Source organism: Corythoichthys intestinalis, chromosome 19 (assembly GCF_030265065.1).
Source record: "Corythoichthys intestinalis isolate RoL2023-P3 chromosome 19, ASM3026506v1, whole genome shotgun sequence".
Taxonomy (NCBI): Eukaryota; Metazoa; Chordata; class Actinopteri; order Syngnathiformes; family Syngnathidae; genus Corythoichthys; species Corythoichthys intestinalis.
In genome coordinates, this window is record NC_080413.1 from 36,385,661 (window position 1) to 36,401,482 (window position 15,822).

At 40.2% G+C, this 15,822-nt stretch overlaps 1 protein-coding gene across 1 annotated transcript in view; it reads right to left on the reverse strand.

The window, feature by feature from the left end:
* The window catches only part of cdk19 (cyclin dependent kinase 19), a 183,082-nt gene that overhangs the window by 43,399 nt on the left and 123,861 nt on the right, over positions 1-15,822 (reverse strand). The window contains exon 6 of the mRNA XM_057823686.1: positions 5,013-5,144. Within this exon, the coding sequence (XP_057679669.1) occupies positions 5,013-5,144 (132 nt within the window). The remainder of the gene's footprint in view (positions 1-5,012; positions 5,145-15,822) is intronic.

Sequence of the window (15,822 nt, forward strand, 5' to 3'; positions counted from 1 at the left end):
ACGCTCTCACTCAAGAGCTTATTGTGTTGATGTAATATGTGGTATTTGAACTGTATCAATACGGATGCTATTTGTTTATGTGAGAAATTAATAGAACCAATGTGTATGAATTAATTTTAAAATTAAAACTTTGGGATATGAACTCTAACAGTGTGGTATGTGTGCTCATCATAATTTTTAGCTATTTTACAAGCAATTTATTTGTTACTACAGTCCCTGCAATCTGTAAAAAAATGTCTTTTTTTTTTTTTTTTTTTTAATTCTAAAATTCTATTTGACTCAAACAGCATTACTCTTGCAAATGGATATTAGAAAGTTTTGCAGCAGCTCGCAGCGAGGATAAATCACCTAGGAGGATTGAGAGAGGTAAACTAGGTAACCCACCCAGGCAACATAAATCCCTTTTAGGCCACAACCTACCAGTTGAGAAACACTGGTGAATTGCATAAAAGTTACAGTGATTTCATTTCTGTCCAGACAAAGTAGAGCAGCAGAGTGTAGAAAAAGGTGAAGGAGAGATGGAAGTTGATGAGCATGAGCAGAGCTGGTGAACTGACAACAAGGGATGTCCCAATTTATATTTTTGAAAACTGATGGCTGAAAAACAAAAACTAAACGTCATTTTTTTTTTACAGAAATTTGTACTTTCGTCTGATTATATATAGTTTAAAGCGCTATTTCCGACTTTTATGATAGGTAAGTAGGTAAGTGCTAAAAAAAAATTTGCTCACTCGCCAGTGCCGCGCTGTGCCTCATCAGTACTGTATTAGGTTTAGTTACCCCCCTGCTTGAACTTGTATTGTTTTCAATTGTAATGCAGCATTTTGTGAACTGACACCCTACACCACATCATCCCAAGCCTGTGCTTGTTGTATCAGTGTTGAACCTGTATGCTTTTGCTCATAAGCGGAGTTTGACTTTTGTGGCAGGCGGGGGCAAAAATGTTGATGACCTCGAAACGCAGTGTCAGCAATAAAATTAACTTACAAGATACATATATGCTCCGATAGTAGCTTAGCCCATGCTTGTACACACGCTCATCCCAGCTGTGTGTGTACGTGCGTGTGTGAGCGCGCGCATATTTCCGTCTTACCGAGTGGAGAAGCGTCAATGAGCATTCGATAGTTCTGCGGTGAGGGAACGCGTTGCTCTGTAATTCACCGCCAAGCCACTAGAGGGGTGTGTTTGTACGGTTTTGGGGCATGCTTGTTGACTTCCGCTAGTCTAGTTTAACTGAGAAAAAATAATGCAAGATGGAACGCTTGAATGTAAATCTTCAGCTCATCAACATTGAATAAATGTTGATCATACAAATGTTGAGGGGCAGGCGACGCAGAAGACTTTAGAGGCGGTCTGGCCGACTTTTGATGCCGCACAGAGAGTTCTAGACTTGGGTGGAGACAGCTAGCAGTGGCGGCTAGCTTCAAACTGGCGTCGATCGAGCACTGCGTCCAAGGTCTGCAAAGTCCTCCAGCCCGATTTGTTTGCCGTGTCCTACAACCAGCCAGTGGGAAGCCATAACAGATTTCTGGCGTCTATGGAACTTCCCAAACTGCGTTGGAAGCCTTGATGTTAACGTTATCATAAAAAGCACCAAGGCACTCTCAATCAGTGATGATGTATCGTGTGTGAACTGTCTGTTGTTGAAAATTAAACATCAAAACAACTCTTTTGACACCAAACCTGTGCTTTATTCTTCATGTACTTGAAGTTTGACATGTAAATAAGTCACGGACTCACAGCAAACATATGCACACAATAAATGATGAAGTGAACCAACCAAAAATACAACATAAAGTGATAAAAAGCTGGCAGTTTTTGGCCGACTGGGTCACCGCTTCGTGTGGCCACTCGATTCCGAACACACACGTCTCGGTGGTTCTTCCATTGTTTTTATTCAATCGCTGACCTTGCCATTTGGCAATCTTTATGATGTGTTGACGAGACTTGCTCTTCGATGATACTCCCGTAGGCTTGGTCCATTTTTGCGTGTAGAAAAATAATGTTTTACAATGGCGCTGATTTCGCGCTGAACCGGAAACAACAGTCTGAGCGGACCAATCACAGTCCATTTCCGTCACGTCAAAATTAATAGGACCGCGTCAGCCCTGCTCCTCCTCTTTGTGTGTGTGTGTGTGTGGGGGGGGGGGGGGGGGTGTCTGCCTTGATTGCAGGATTCGATAGATGGGTGAGCCTGGGACCAGGTGCAGGTGATCATCGTTAACTGCTTACTTAAGCCAGTCCTTGGCCTCACCTCATTGCCAGATCAACAACTCAACTCAACGAGTTCGTGACTCCTGCTTCAATCACAAAACCTGAAAATCTACTATTTAGTAGTGATGGGTCCGTGAGACCTCATGAAGCGTGTCGACACAGTGACACACTGTGTTGACACAGTGTGGACAGTATGTCATTGAATACTGACACCTGCTGGACATAAAAAAATCCCTACAGGCAACCCACTTGAACGACTGACACTGAACTGATGACATAGCATGTAAAATCAAATCATTTAAGTCTTTGCATTCATATTGCATTATTCCATATCTTTAAATTATGTGAACATTTATTATAATGTGAAAATGTAAGTAATAATGAATGGGTGAATGATGAATGCCTGTGAACTTTTTGTTCTGATAAAATTTTATTCAAAAACATAGTTTTTTTTTATGTTTAAAATTTAGTTGGTTACTTTTTTTTTTTTTTTTTCCCCCAACAAGCCTGCTGTGGACAACACACTCGCATAGAACCAACGATGCCAGCATGCACAAGAATTTCTAGTTGAAAGAGGTTTGGATAAGATGTCCATTGGCTCCTCCAGTATTGAAGAAAATCGGCATTGCGTGCCATGTTCGGCTCAGCCATGCGTCATTGCACTTTTGCAATTTCATCTACAGTTGCATTGCCTCCTTGACTCCCCACTTCGTCATTTAAGTGCTACCATAGCCCATCAGAAAGAAATTGAAGTGGACAAAAAATAAATTATAGCTTAATTACAGATTTCTAATAAATTACCAAAAAAGTGACAGTGGGAAAGTAAAAGAATGGCTCTATACCTGTGTTTATTTTGGGATTATCAGAAACTTCATTTTCATGCTTGGCCCAATAAGTCTTCAGCATTGAGCAGGTGGCAACTGTTTGTATATGACAGGTTGGTCACATACAAAGTACAAATGCAAAAAAAAAAAAAAAACCTTCAATTGTAAAATCAAAAGTTATGGAACCGCGATTCGTTCAACATGTCCTGACCAGGACTCGAACCAACGCGCACGTCGCGACGGGGGATGAATGATGTTTGCTCTGACCACTAAGCTAGCAGGTCATATGCCGGAATGTGTTCTTGAGGGCAAGGCACCGCAAACGACGGATCCACCTGCACCCGTCACACTAATAAACTAAGATTTACCTTAAAATTAATTATATTTTGAATGGAAGATGACAAGTGCGTTTTCCCTGTCTTACGTCCATTTCCATAGCATGTAGACAACCAGGAAGTAACCTGAGATGTGGATTGTTTCAGCAGCTCCATTGCGTTGACTGACGCGCTTCCTTTCGAACCAGTTTGCTGCGTCATGACTGTGTCGACACAGTTCAATGAGTTCATGCATCGGTCACGTGATTTTCTTGTAGCGATCCGCGCACCGACGCAGGGGTTGCTCCATGAGTTCGGGGCGCGCACCGGCGCATTAGTATCACTGGACCCATCACTACTATTTAGCTCATTTTTCTTTTGTTCCCTTGATCCTGCACAACTTTCCTGCCTGACTGCGTGCTTGCCCACCTGCTCAACCACCGCAAAGGCTCACCTGACTATTTCGAGACCTTCTGCTAAACCTGTCAATAAATTGTGTTTTGCTTGTTATCTCTGCGCTTGGGTCCCCCGCTCACCCAGAAACCCAACAAGAAGCAGTTTTTGACTGAATATTCTAGCCAGGAACATTTATTATAATGCGTTGAAAATAAGCGTTTTGCTTGTTTTGTTTTTTTTTAAATCCCATAATTTTTGAGGGGAATTCTAAATCAGGCTGCTTAGGACATCTATGCTTTTGGCAGAGATTGTCGTCCATTGAATATGGTACGCCCGGTGGTGGCTGTGTTGTACAATTAACATTTTTAGTGGGGACAAACTGAACTCCGCTCGCCATTTTTGCAGCGCTCTCCAGCTTTTCATGATCCACATCTTCAATCCTTGGTTCTCGCTCAGTAGTTGCTGTCGCTTTGAAAGCTTTGGTTTGAAAAAATTACGGATATCCATCTTGCCTCTTCTGTCCTCAGTTTTTTTTTTTGTGGGGCTGGGGGGGGGGGCTAAGCAAAGCAAATGACCATCTCTAAGGTGCTAGTCACATGATCTGTTTGAAAAATAGTTTTGACTCATTATAAAAATGTTTTTGTTCATTTCATTCATTTTTGTTGTTTTATTGCTTTACAACTTTTATCGACAACATTTTACCGGCAAAGTCTTAATTTTAAATTCATTAATTGTAAAGTCAATTACATGCAATTCCATTTTCGGCCACCGGTGGGATATGCTCCCTCGTCCCCCCCTTAATCTCCGCGTATGCTTTTGCTTTGATAGTTGTACTTTCACTTTGCTTAAAATGTTTACACATTAAAAATAAGCCTCCACTGCATACCGTAAACCCTTTTTCCTCAATATGCAGTACATTGCACTGGTATTGCTCCAAAATAAATAACTAACACACTTCCTTTCCATGGCTTGTGCCGTCACAAAGCTTGAAGGGGGACAAACCTTTTGTGAAAAGTCGACATAGGATGAAAAGTACCCCGAATCACGTGTAGCATCATAAGCAGGAAATGCTCCAACATGTGACTTAGCATGAATGCACGTGGAAAAGTGATATACTAAACATAACACAGCACTAAGTGGCCCCTAACATTTTGTACATGTTTTCTCATGTTTAAGATAATTACAACGTTGCATATACAGACATTCTTACAGATCCAGCACATTTGGAGAAACACATAGATTTTGCTTTAGTGTCCAGACTCACCAATAGCTTTGGTGTAGTGCCGGGCCCCTAAGAGTAGCTCGGGAGCCCTATACCAGAAGGTCACCACCACAGGGTCGAGGTCAGCCAGTGGCTTGAGGGGAGAGTTGAAGAGTCTTGCGAAACCCATGTCAGCTAAACAAGGTAGGGCAAAGATAGTGAGCAAATAGTCATGGTTTCTAGACAGCAAAAGGCAATAGACTGGCCTGTTCCACAAAGGATAACATAATTTTTCAGTATAATAAGTTTAGGTCTCCTCTCTGAAATGAAAAGTATAAGTAAGTTAGTTTGTCAGGGTCAAAATTCACTGCAAGAAAGAGAATTTTGTGTTTTAGACAAGAGTCTAACAAGTTTGCAGCACATTTGCAGGAAATTTATAAAAAATAAAGCAGTTAAAGTGGAAGCAGATTTCCACATAGAACAAAAAATAAATAAAAAAACAGAAGTAAAAAAGGTGCTGTGTATTATTCAATCAATTTTCAATTTAGAATCAATAAAGAAATGAGTTAGCATTTTTGAATGTTAGCATTCTGTGTTTCGTAACCAAATGAAATCAGACAAATTTGCTTTGATTATCAATTTCCAGTGTGGTGCTAGTCAGTCAGCTAGTTGTTTTCCTTAACGATGATGGTAACGAAAATATATCGTCAACGAATAATTAAGTTCAACATGCTCAACATGAATCGAAAGCGCAAATTTTAACCTCTCCCAGTTTTTATTTGGCACCGATTGACCACGGAAAACCAGAGATATGATCCTTTTAATTTCGAAATAGCAATTATGAAGGAAGGCTTCACTATTCAAACAAGGAACTTTTTTCCCCACCAGAGGGCACTCATGCTCTTTGGACGAATAATGCTTCATTTATGTTGTTTTTTTCTCTCGTTGGAATTAAATGATTTTATTTTTATTTTTTGTATTTCTTTGGCTTAATGTGGTTATGTAATGGGTTATTGTACAGTATCATTATAGCAACAGTCCAATAACAAAAATATAAGCAGTTACTCACAATGTTACTTGAGTATTCTTTTCACCAAATACTTTTTTACTTGTACTTGAGTACATTTTTTGGACGACTACTTTTACTTTTACTTCAGTATTATTATTTTGAAGTAACGCTACTCTTACTTGAGTAAAATTTTCGGCTACTCTACCCACCTCTGGTCATAAATCACAATGAAAGTAAAATTGAAATATGCTACAAATCTGAATCAATCAATTAGAAAACACTACCTAAAACGTTATCATCCAGGATAAGAAAGGAATTCCTGTTGGATGGGCTGTCGCTATGACTAAGAGTAAGAAAAACAAATTCTGGCAAGACAGTCCCTATAGGTTGTCTTGGTGGTTGACATACAGTGTGACTAATAGCAGGGTGTTTTCAAATGGAATACAACTAAAAACATCTACTATATGATTTGAAACAATATTTTGTTAAACACATTTGAAGACTTTTGGTTTCCTAATATTTAACTTTTTATATTTGTTGAAGAAACACGCCAACTTGGAGGCAAGAGTGTTCTTGTGGTGACCTCAGCAGTTTGTATGACAATCCCAAACATTGAATTACAGCTACAGTGCACTGTTAGGACAGTCAAGCATCACAAACCATAAATCATCGATCCAGGTGACTCTATCAGATTACCATACATAAAGAGGTAGTGTTACCTTATGCTGCAGAGTAAATGCCCTTGAAATGTGCTTTTAAAAAACAAGCTCAACAACAACTTTAAGTGAGCAACGTTTGTTAGCTTGGAATTTGATAGCATCTTTTATTCTTTGAGTCAAGTTGACCTATGAAATCTAAACCTCCAGAAAATTGTTGCCCAAGTGACAAACCACAGGCTCAAAGAGTGTCATCAGACACTTACTGACCATTCTTCAAAACTACTCTACAAAACTGCTGTAGTTCTGTAAGATTACTGGGATGTCTGGCACGAATTGCTGTCTTTAGGTCATGCCACAGCATCTCAATGGGGTTCATGACGTGGACACTCCAGATCGTATATTTTGTTCTTCTAAAACCATTCTGAAATTGGTTTACTTCTGTCTTTTGAAACATTGTCTTGTTGAAGCATCCATCCTCTTTTTAGCATCAACTGTCTGGCAGGCAGCCTCAGGTTTTCCTGCATAACATCCTGACAAACTTTTGAATTCATTCTTCCATTAATGATTGCAAGTTGTCAAGGCCCCAAGGTAGCAAAACAGCCCCAAATCATGTTGTTCCCTCCACCATAGGATGGTGGTAGGGATGACGTGTTGGTGCTGGGGATTTTTCCTCCGCACATGACCTTGTGTGTTACTCCCAAACAATTTAACTTTGGTTTCATCAGTCCACAAAATATTTTGCCAAAACTTCTGTGCAGTGCCTTTATGCGAACATTAAACGAGCAATAATGTTTTTTTTTTTCTTTTTTAGACAGCAGTGGCTTCCTCCATGGAGTCCTCCCATGAACACCATTCTTGGCCATAGTTTTACATATACACGTAGTTGATGTGTGCACAGAGATAATGGACTGTGCCAGTGATTTACATAAGTCTTTAGCAGACACGCTAGGGTTCTTTTTTACCTCTGAGTATTCTGCACTGAACTCTTGGCGTCATCTTTGGTGGACGGCCACTGCTTGGGAGAGAAGCAACAGTGCCAAACTCTCTCCATTTGTAGACAACTTCTCTGACTGTCGATTGATGAACATCCAGACTTTTAGAGATGGTTTTATATCCTTTCTCAGCTTTATACTATCAACAATCGTTGATCGCAGGTCTTTAGACGGCTCTTTTGACCCAGCCATGATGCACATCAGACAATGCTTCTCATCAAGACAATTTTTACCAGGTGTGTGTTTTATAGTGGGCAGGGCAGCTTTAAACCACTCATCAGTGATTGGGGACACACCTCACTTAAATTGTTTGGTAAATATTGGTTTCAATTGCTCTTTAAGTCTCCTGAGGCAGAGGGTTTCGCTTACTTATTTCCCCCCTTTCTGTCATTGTTTGCATGCTATCCTCATTAAAATATGAAAATCTATAAATGTTTGGGTGGTTTTAGTTAAAGCAGACACTGTATTTTCATCTGTGTGATTTTGACAAAGATCAGATCACATTTGATGGTGATTTTATGCAGAAATGTGAAAAATTCCAAAAGGTTCAATTACTATTTCATACCACTGTAAGTGCAGAATATGAAATAGGGGAGAAACCCAACGTCATTTTTGTTCTCTGCCATTTAGAGCCCGTTAAAAGTGTTTATTTGATTCAAAATGTCATCTTGTCCTGAAAAGTGCGCATGCTGGCAAATTTGAAGGCAAATTATTCATTGCCAATCAGATTTTTCATGAACGGTGTCATTTTAAAGCTATTCTTAGTGTAGAATGTGAAGTATGAGGTTAGCTCTAGAAATTTTTATCTACATGTTGAAAACTGACGTGCAAGTATGTTCGCTAAGCCACTAACCGTAAGCTTTATACTCAGTAAAAAAAAGTGCACTTGTCTTCAATTTTCGACATGCATGTGGTATAAGTCATAGATTTTTTCTTTTCTTTTTTTGCATCGTTTCCAAATGCTGTAAACCAGCGAGTTTTCATCTTTACATTTTCGAGAAGACGGCCAATGTTTTATAGCAGGCTAAAGTGGTTAAGTCTTTTTTCCATTAGAGTCAATGTAGCAATGCTAATGTTTTAATTAACAAAATCGGCGTTTACGTGAAAACGGAAAATTTTTCGGGGCTGTTTGACAAAAAGCCACAGTCACACGAAAATTCCAGACGTATCGATACCTGAACGGTGCCAATCGGTGCAATACAGGCTGTGCAGCGCGCCGAAAAAACGCGGAGAATAAGATGATTAATAATAATCAGGGGTGCACATAAGTGGTCCGCATGCGCGGACGTAGACAAACGCGCTGGCCCTCAACGGCTTCCATACGCTTTTGCGTACCGATGGCGGACCACTGTATTTGCGGCGGACACGAGAAAATAACTTCTCAAAATGTCGAAGCGGCAGGCCACACTGAGTAATTACTTCCGTGTTCCCCCACCCCCGTCAAAAGACAGACAGACGACAGAGACGTCACCGGAGCTACCGAAAAAAAAGGACTTTTGCTGAAAAGTGGCTACAGGAGGTACCATGGCTAGAAGCAAATGATGCTCGCACGGAAATGCGGTACAAAATGTGCCGTGAGAATCCCAATGTCGCCGATAAGAGCAGCGCATTTTATGTAGGGTCCAGGGGTCGCGTTAACCGGATATTTTCCGTCGTTGACCGGTTTTTTAAAACGGTGACGGAAAAAACTGAAGTCCGTCCGTCATTTTGACAGGTTGCAATTCACACCCCAGACCAGTGAGACCACAGGGTGGCGAGTTAGCATATTAATTAGCTATTGTCTCTCTTAATGCATGACGTCGTTGGCTCTTCTGTCAGAATACTGTAGCGTCACCGGGGTCTGGCGGCGGCACCGTGATTGACACATCAACGCGAGGTTCATATTGGTGCACCTGGTGTGCCAGCGCGTCATCCAATTGATGGACAAGATTACCGCCTGTGTATAGACCCCAATCACATGACGTCACAACTCCGCCCCCCTGATCGGGGCCGCCATATTGTGTGTCAGCTCGTCATGTTTACACATTACCGCTACGTACATGCCTCCTATTACGGCGTGTTTTTCTGCTCGTTAATATTAATAATCAAAATGGTGAAGGCGTGTGTGGCGGTTGGTTGCTGTAACAGAGAAGATAGACGGAGAGACTTGAAGTTCTACCGTATTCTGAGAGACCCGAAGATGAGAGCGAGATGGACTGCTGTAATTCGACAAGAAATCTGGGCACCAAACGATCACCACAGACTATGTAGTAGTCTTTTTATATCTGGTAAGATGCATTTAATATATATTTAGAAGATTTTGGGCTGACAACCACAATTCAGATCATTGTGTGACGTTGGTGATTGGGGTCTATATCGTTGCCTCTTTTTCTTTGGGGGCGGAGTTGTTGGCGGTAAGCAGAGTAAAAAGGGAGAAAAATACCACGACTTCCGTGTCTAATTTTTCGCCGCCAAGCAAGCGTTACAATATTAATTAAAAATGAATGAATACTAAATACTATTGAATATGTCATCATTATCATTTTAAAAATTTAAGTGCCGGGTAAAAATAGACTATGACCGGATTTGTATGACCCTGTCAGTCAAAATGACAGACAACGAAAATGTCTAGCGCAACCTCTGGTAGGGTCAAAGAATTTCAGTCATCCAAACTTTGAAAAGCACGAAAAAAACAGAGAGCATGTGGCAATTAAGCAAACTATCGATGTCAAACAGGACCCCAATCGCCCTATGGACAAGTGGCGGAATAAAGGTAATGAACAGCGACATGCACTGACAAACGTGTTTTTGCTCGCATTTTACAAAGCTAAACATGCACGTTCAATGAGGTCTTATGAGGAGGACATCCCACTTTTAAAAAGGCTTGGAGTTAATGTGGGAGCCGCATAATGCCCTTTATTTTGAATTGGTGCTTTTTATTTCTTTACATTTCACTTCAAAGTAATTGCAATTTTGTTGTGCCAGTTGATGTTAACCAAGCATTAATTGTTAATATAATTAATTAAAGTTAATTGGCTCTAAGTAAAGCTTGTCATAAATTTATCACATCAGGCGGGTCGGCTCTCAAGCTCAATGAGGACCAAGTCACATCTCCAGGTCCTCCTCTGAGAACCTGGGCAAAAAAAATATGTGCACCCCTGATAATAATAATAATTATAATAAATAAATAATAAAGTTGCAGAATAACATTATTTGGCTTTGCCAAAAAGGCAAAGACCAGATAATAATAATAATAAAGTCGCAGAATAACATTATCTGGCTTTGCCAAAAAGGCAAAGACCAGATAAAAAGCCTTAACGATCCCTTTAACGATTCCCAAAGACGCGTACTGCATCATCACGTGACGTTACGCGTCTTGTGTCCAGACGCATCCTGGACGCATCAAACTAGCATGGAGCCGAGAACCACTGTTCCAAAGTTTGGCTACATTTCACCAGGAAAGAGGGTGAAAATGAAAGGTTACGATGGTTTAGCATGAGCATTGCAGCCGTAAACATAACAATGACAACACGTAGGTTCAAACGCTCGAAACTGTTTCTTCACTTCACGAGGAATAATAACAACAAGCAGTCATTCACGCATGAAAATCACTCACCTTTCGGCTAAATTCGCCATTTTGAAGTCAAAGAGGGTGACATACTTGAATTGTGTAGATCCGAGAACATTTTTAAGAGGACATGTTTTATTAATGTTGCTAATCCTGTCGCGATATGAAATCACTCCATTTGTCGCAAGATAAATAAAAATGACGAAAATTTTCACGGCTGCGTTTTATCAACGCGTGCGTGCATGCATACATTTGTGTGTGCGTGTAGATGACTATTTGACTTCATTTCACAGATGTTTATTAGTAATCAAAACGCCATAGAATTACAGTTCAGACTAGAGGTTGCGCTAGACTTTTTCGTTGTCTGTCATTTTGACTGACAGGGTCATAAAAATCCGGTCATAATCTATTTTTACCCGTCACTTAAATTTTTAAAATGATGATGATGACATTGTGGTGACCCTTTGTTTGGCATAATTCACCTTCCGTACTTGTGTGTCCATTTGGCCGAGCGCGATACGACAGTCACGTGACAGAGACACTTAAGAGCCGCGCGCGGTCCCCTCACTATCCACTCGCTCTCGCTATATGATTGGCCGAAGAGTCGAAATGCTCTCCCGTGAAATGCCTGTTTAAAAATGCTCCCGTTGTTACTTCTTGCGTTCGCTTATAAGTGCCCATTTAAAAAGGAAAAGCGATGGATGATACTACACACAGAGCGTATTATTAACAAATGTTAAAGTTGCATAATCATATAGCGAGAATAAGGAACGTCACTGACAAGCGCAGGCCCCCGCGAGTGGATAGTGAGGGGAATAGGATAGTGCGCCTACAGCTAACAAGACTCTTAACATTGCATACCGCTTCAACATATTCAATAGTATTTAGTTTTCATTCATTTTAAATTAATATTCTGTCCGAACAAGCTTAACAGAGAATCCACACCGTGCCATCACACATCAAGCAGATGAATATGTAACTTTTTCTCCGCAGTGACAAAAACAGCTGACTGTGGCCCCAGTATGTAGGTAGCCTACCATATGTAGCATATGGAGCAATGAAATTAACAGTTCACCTTCTGTGGCCTGAACGTCGTCTCACACTTTCCTCCTGGTGCGCATGGACTTGAATTGCGTGCCCACTTGTGCAGTCCCTGTTTTTTCACCTCTTTTATCAACACCATCGTCGTTTTGGGGCTTTTTGAAGAAACTTCGGACACTTAGTTGCCTTGACATTTTTCAGAGTAAGGCCAACGACGTCATGCGTCAAGAGAGACAATAGCTAATTAATATGCTCACTCGCCACCCTGTGGTCTGGGGTGTGAATTGCAACCGGTCAAAATGACGGATGGGCTTCAGTTTTTTCCGTCACCGTTTTAAAAAATCGGTCAACGACGGAAAATATTCGATTAACGCGACCCCTGGTTCAGACATACAAAATAAGGACACGTGTATATTAAACACTGTAAGCGTTAGCATTGCTACATTGAGACTAATGGGGGGAAAAAAAGACAGCCTACTTTAGCCTGCTATAAAACATTGGCAGTCTTTTCCTAAACGCAAACTTGCGGTTAAAAGGTGACACTTCAAACATGAAAAATCGCTGGTTAACATTTGCAAACGAAAAAATTGAGAACAAAAAACTATGAGTGACAGTGACACCACAAGCAATGACGAAAAGTGATTTTGTGCGATGTGTGAAGCTGTTAGCGGTTTAGCGAACGTACTTCCGGTGTACATTTCAAAATAAAAGCACGCCACGTTCATATAAATAGCAATTTCTGGAGTTAACCCCACATACTTCAGAATTAATACTATAATATGTAAATGCTATAATACTACACTATTCTACACTAAGAATAGCTTTAAAATGACACCCTTTATGAAAAATATGATTGGCAATGAATAATTATTATAATTACAATAATACTATTATATATAGTAGTATATTATAATATTAATGCTAGATAGTTTTTCAAGAATTGTTTTGAATAATGTTGGAAAGGCTAAGTCAGTGTTCTGAATCTGTTTACATTCCATTCTTATGCACTAGTTAATGCTATGAGCATTTAACCTCATTGTTTATGTGTGATTAATTATTGTTATTTACATGTTTATTTGTACTTCAACAAAGAATTTAATTGTTCCAAAATGTTATTGTGAATTAATAAGCGTCAACAAAAATGTCATTGCTAAACATTGATAAACATATTTCCTCCACACCATTGTCACCTTTTTAACCCCTGACCCATTTTCATGCCTGGTCATTGCAAGGTGGAGATAACTGCGTCGGGAAAGATTACGACCAATATGCCAATATATACCATTATTTTTTATTTCTATTAGAAAAATGTTTTAGTAAAATTCTTGTGTATTTGCCACATATTGCCACAGTTAACATTGAGGTTTTGGGCCTCTTTTGATCTCGTTGTGAGTTTGTAAGGTTGTGACTTCAGATGAAACAAACTCGATGCTAATCAAAACGTTTGTTCTTCTGTTTCCCAAAATTAGAATCGATAAAGAATCGAATCGTTAAGCAATATCGATAATGGAATCGGAATCGTAAAAATCCTATCAATTCCCATCCCTAGTGTCAGCAGTCCCAGTAGGACTATTTATGGCCATAACTGGACAACATCTACAAAGGTATAGAGCTGTCCCGACTAGTCGACATAGTCGACGTCATCGATGACGTAAATCCGTCGACGAGCACAACATCCCGTCGACGGTTAATGAAGGGTTAAAATTATATATACGTGGAAAGTTAGAACGTCGGGTGCGCTGTTAGCAAGCGGGGAAAGCGGCACAAAGCCAAAAAAAGCGCACCAGAGTGTCCAAAACATTGACTTATTTCAAAGAAACAAAGGAGAGTACACTCTTCTGTCCTGTCTCTTCAGTGCCAAGCTTGGCTGCACGTCGGCCGTGAATAAACACCTCAAGCGCCTTCACGCAGTCTGTAATTTTTTTTTTCATTTTTTGTACACCAGAGGGTGCTGTCGCCTTACTAAATAATAATGTTTCATTGACAATGGGCCTATAAGTGCTATTAGTATTGTTCTTAATGCTAATTGAAAGGTTTATTTCATGTTATGGTTTATTTTATGGTATAGAAAATTATATAAGGTTAAAAGGTCATAAATATATACAGTATATACAGTGATTGCACTCATGGGAGAGATTGTCAATGATAAGGTAATAAGGTAAAGGCAATTCATATAGGCAATTCATTGATATATAAATAAGGTTTAAAAGGAAAAAGGTGAAAAGTTTTTGTTAATTTCTAATTGTGTTGCTTTATTTGTGTGCACCGTAGCTCTTACAGTGTGTTTACATCAAGGATGGAATAAAAGTTGTAAACCATCAGTTTAAGAGACCATCTTTTCAATCGGAATGCTACACTAGTTAATTCTATCAGCATTTGAACTCATTGTTTATTTGTGATTTATTATTGTTATTTACGTGTTTATTTGTACTTTAATAAATGATTTGAGTGTTCCAATATGCTTTTTGTGAATTGATAAGCGTCAACAAAAATTTCATTGGTAAATTAGTAAAAAAATAAATAAATAAATAAAAAAAATTTAATTATTAGATTAGTCGACTAATCGTAAAAATAGTCGGCTGACTAATCGGGAGAAAATTAGTCGTTTGGGACAGCCCTACAAAGGTATAGTCACTGCTTATCCTAAAAATACAATTTACTACTTTATTTACGTAAAGACATATACAAATAATAAATAAATTAAAGATACACGATAATATCGGTCACCGATAATTATCGGCCGATAATGGCAATTATGACGTCACACAGATAATCCAGATAATAAAAAAATTCAACCGATAATGCAATCTGATAATTATATACTTGATTTAGCCTCCAAATGTGCGCAACCGAAGAATTCAGCACGCCGCCTCCTCAACCCCTCCCCTCTCTGAACCCCCTGAGGGAGGAGGGGTTGAGGAGGCGGAGTTACACGACAAGAAGTAGTTGAATATTATGGCGGCTGTTACTAAAAAAACGACGCTCTCGCCATCTGCAAAACATGTGCCGTAGAAGTTCCAGGCAGAAAGAAAGCGTCCTCATTCAAAACCACTAACCCAGCAGCCGTTTAAAACTGCGTCACAAAGATTTTTGGAACGAATACGAGGCTGCTGTTAGCGGGAATGCTAAGGCTATTGTAAAGACAAGCTAAACTACGGGGCTTGTGACAATACAGAGTCGGGCTGTTTGGGGATGCAGCCCAAGGCGGGTGGTAAATTTGCATCTAAGGCTAAACACCGGCACGACTGTAGACCGATAGTCGGCAGGTAGCCGTCTTCCGACGGAGCCCGTCGGTCCGGCAGGCCGCCTCGCCGTAGGCGGGGCAGGCCGGGCCGAGCCGAGCCCGATTTCCCGGCTTCAGGACCTCCGGCGAACACCCCGGTTTCTCGAGCGTTCCCCCACGGCGTGCGAGCCTCTGAGCCAGGACTTGAATACGCCGCGGCGAACCAGTCGGAGCGGGCGGATTATCCGGTACGAACGTAGTTGCCGCCGCCGAGACGAGACACGGTCTGTTTTTTTTACCGAAATGTTCCGAGAACCAAAGCCCTGGATAAAAAAATAATGCAGTTTACAGGACCACCATTCTTCATGATAAAGTGATGTCCAGTAAGCAAACTTATCATGA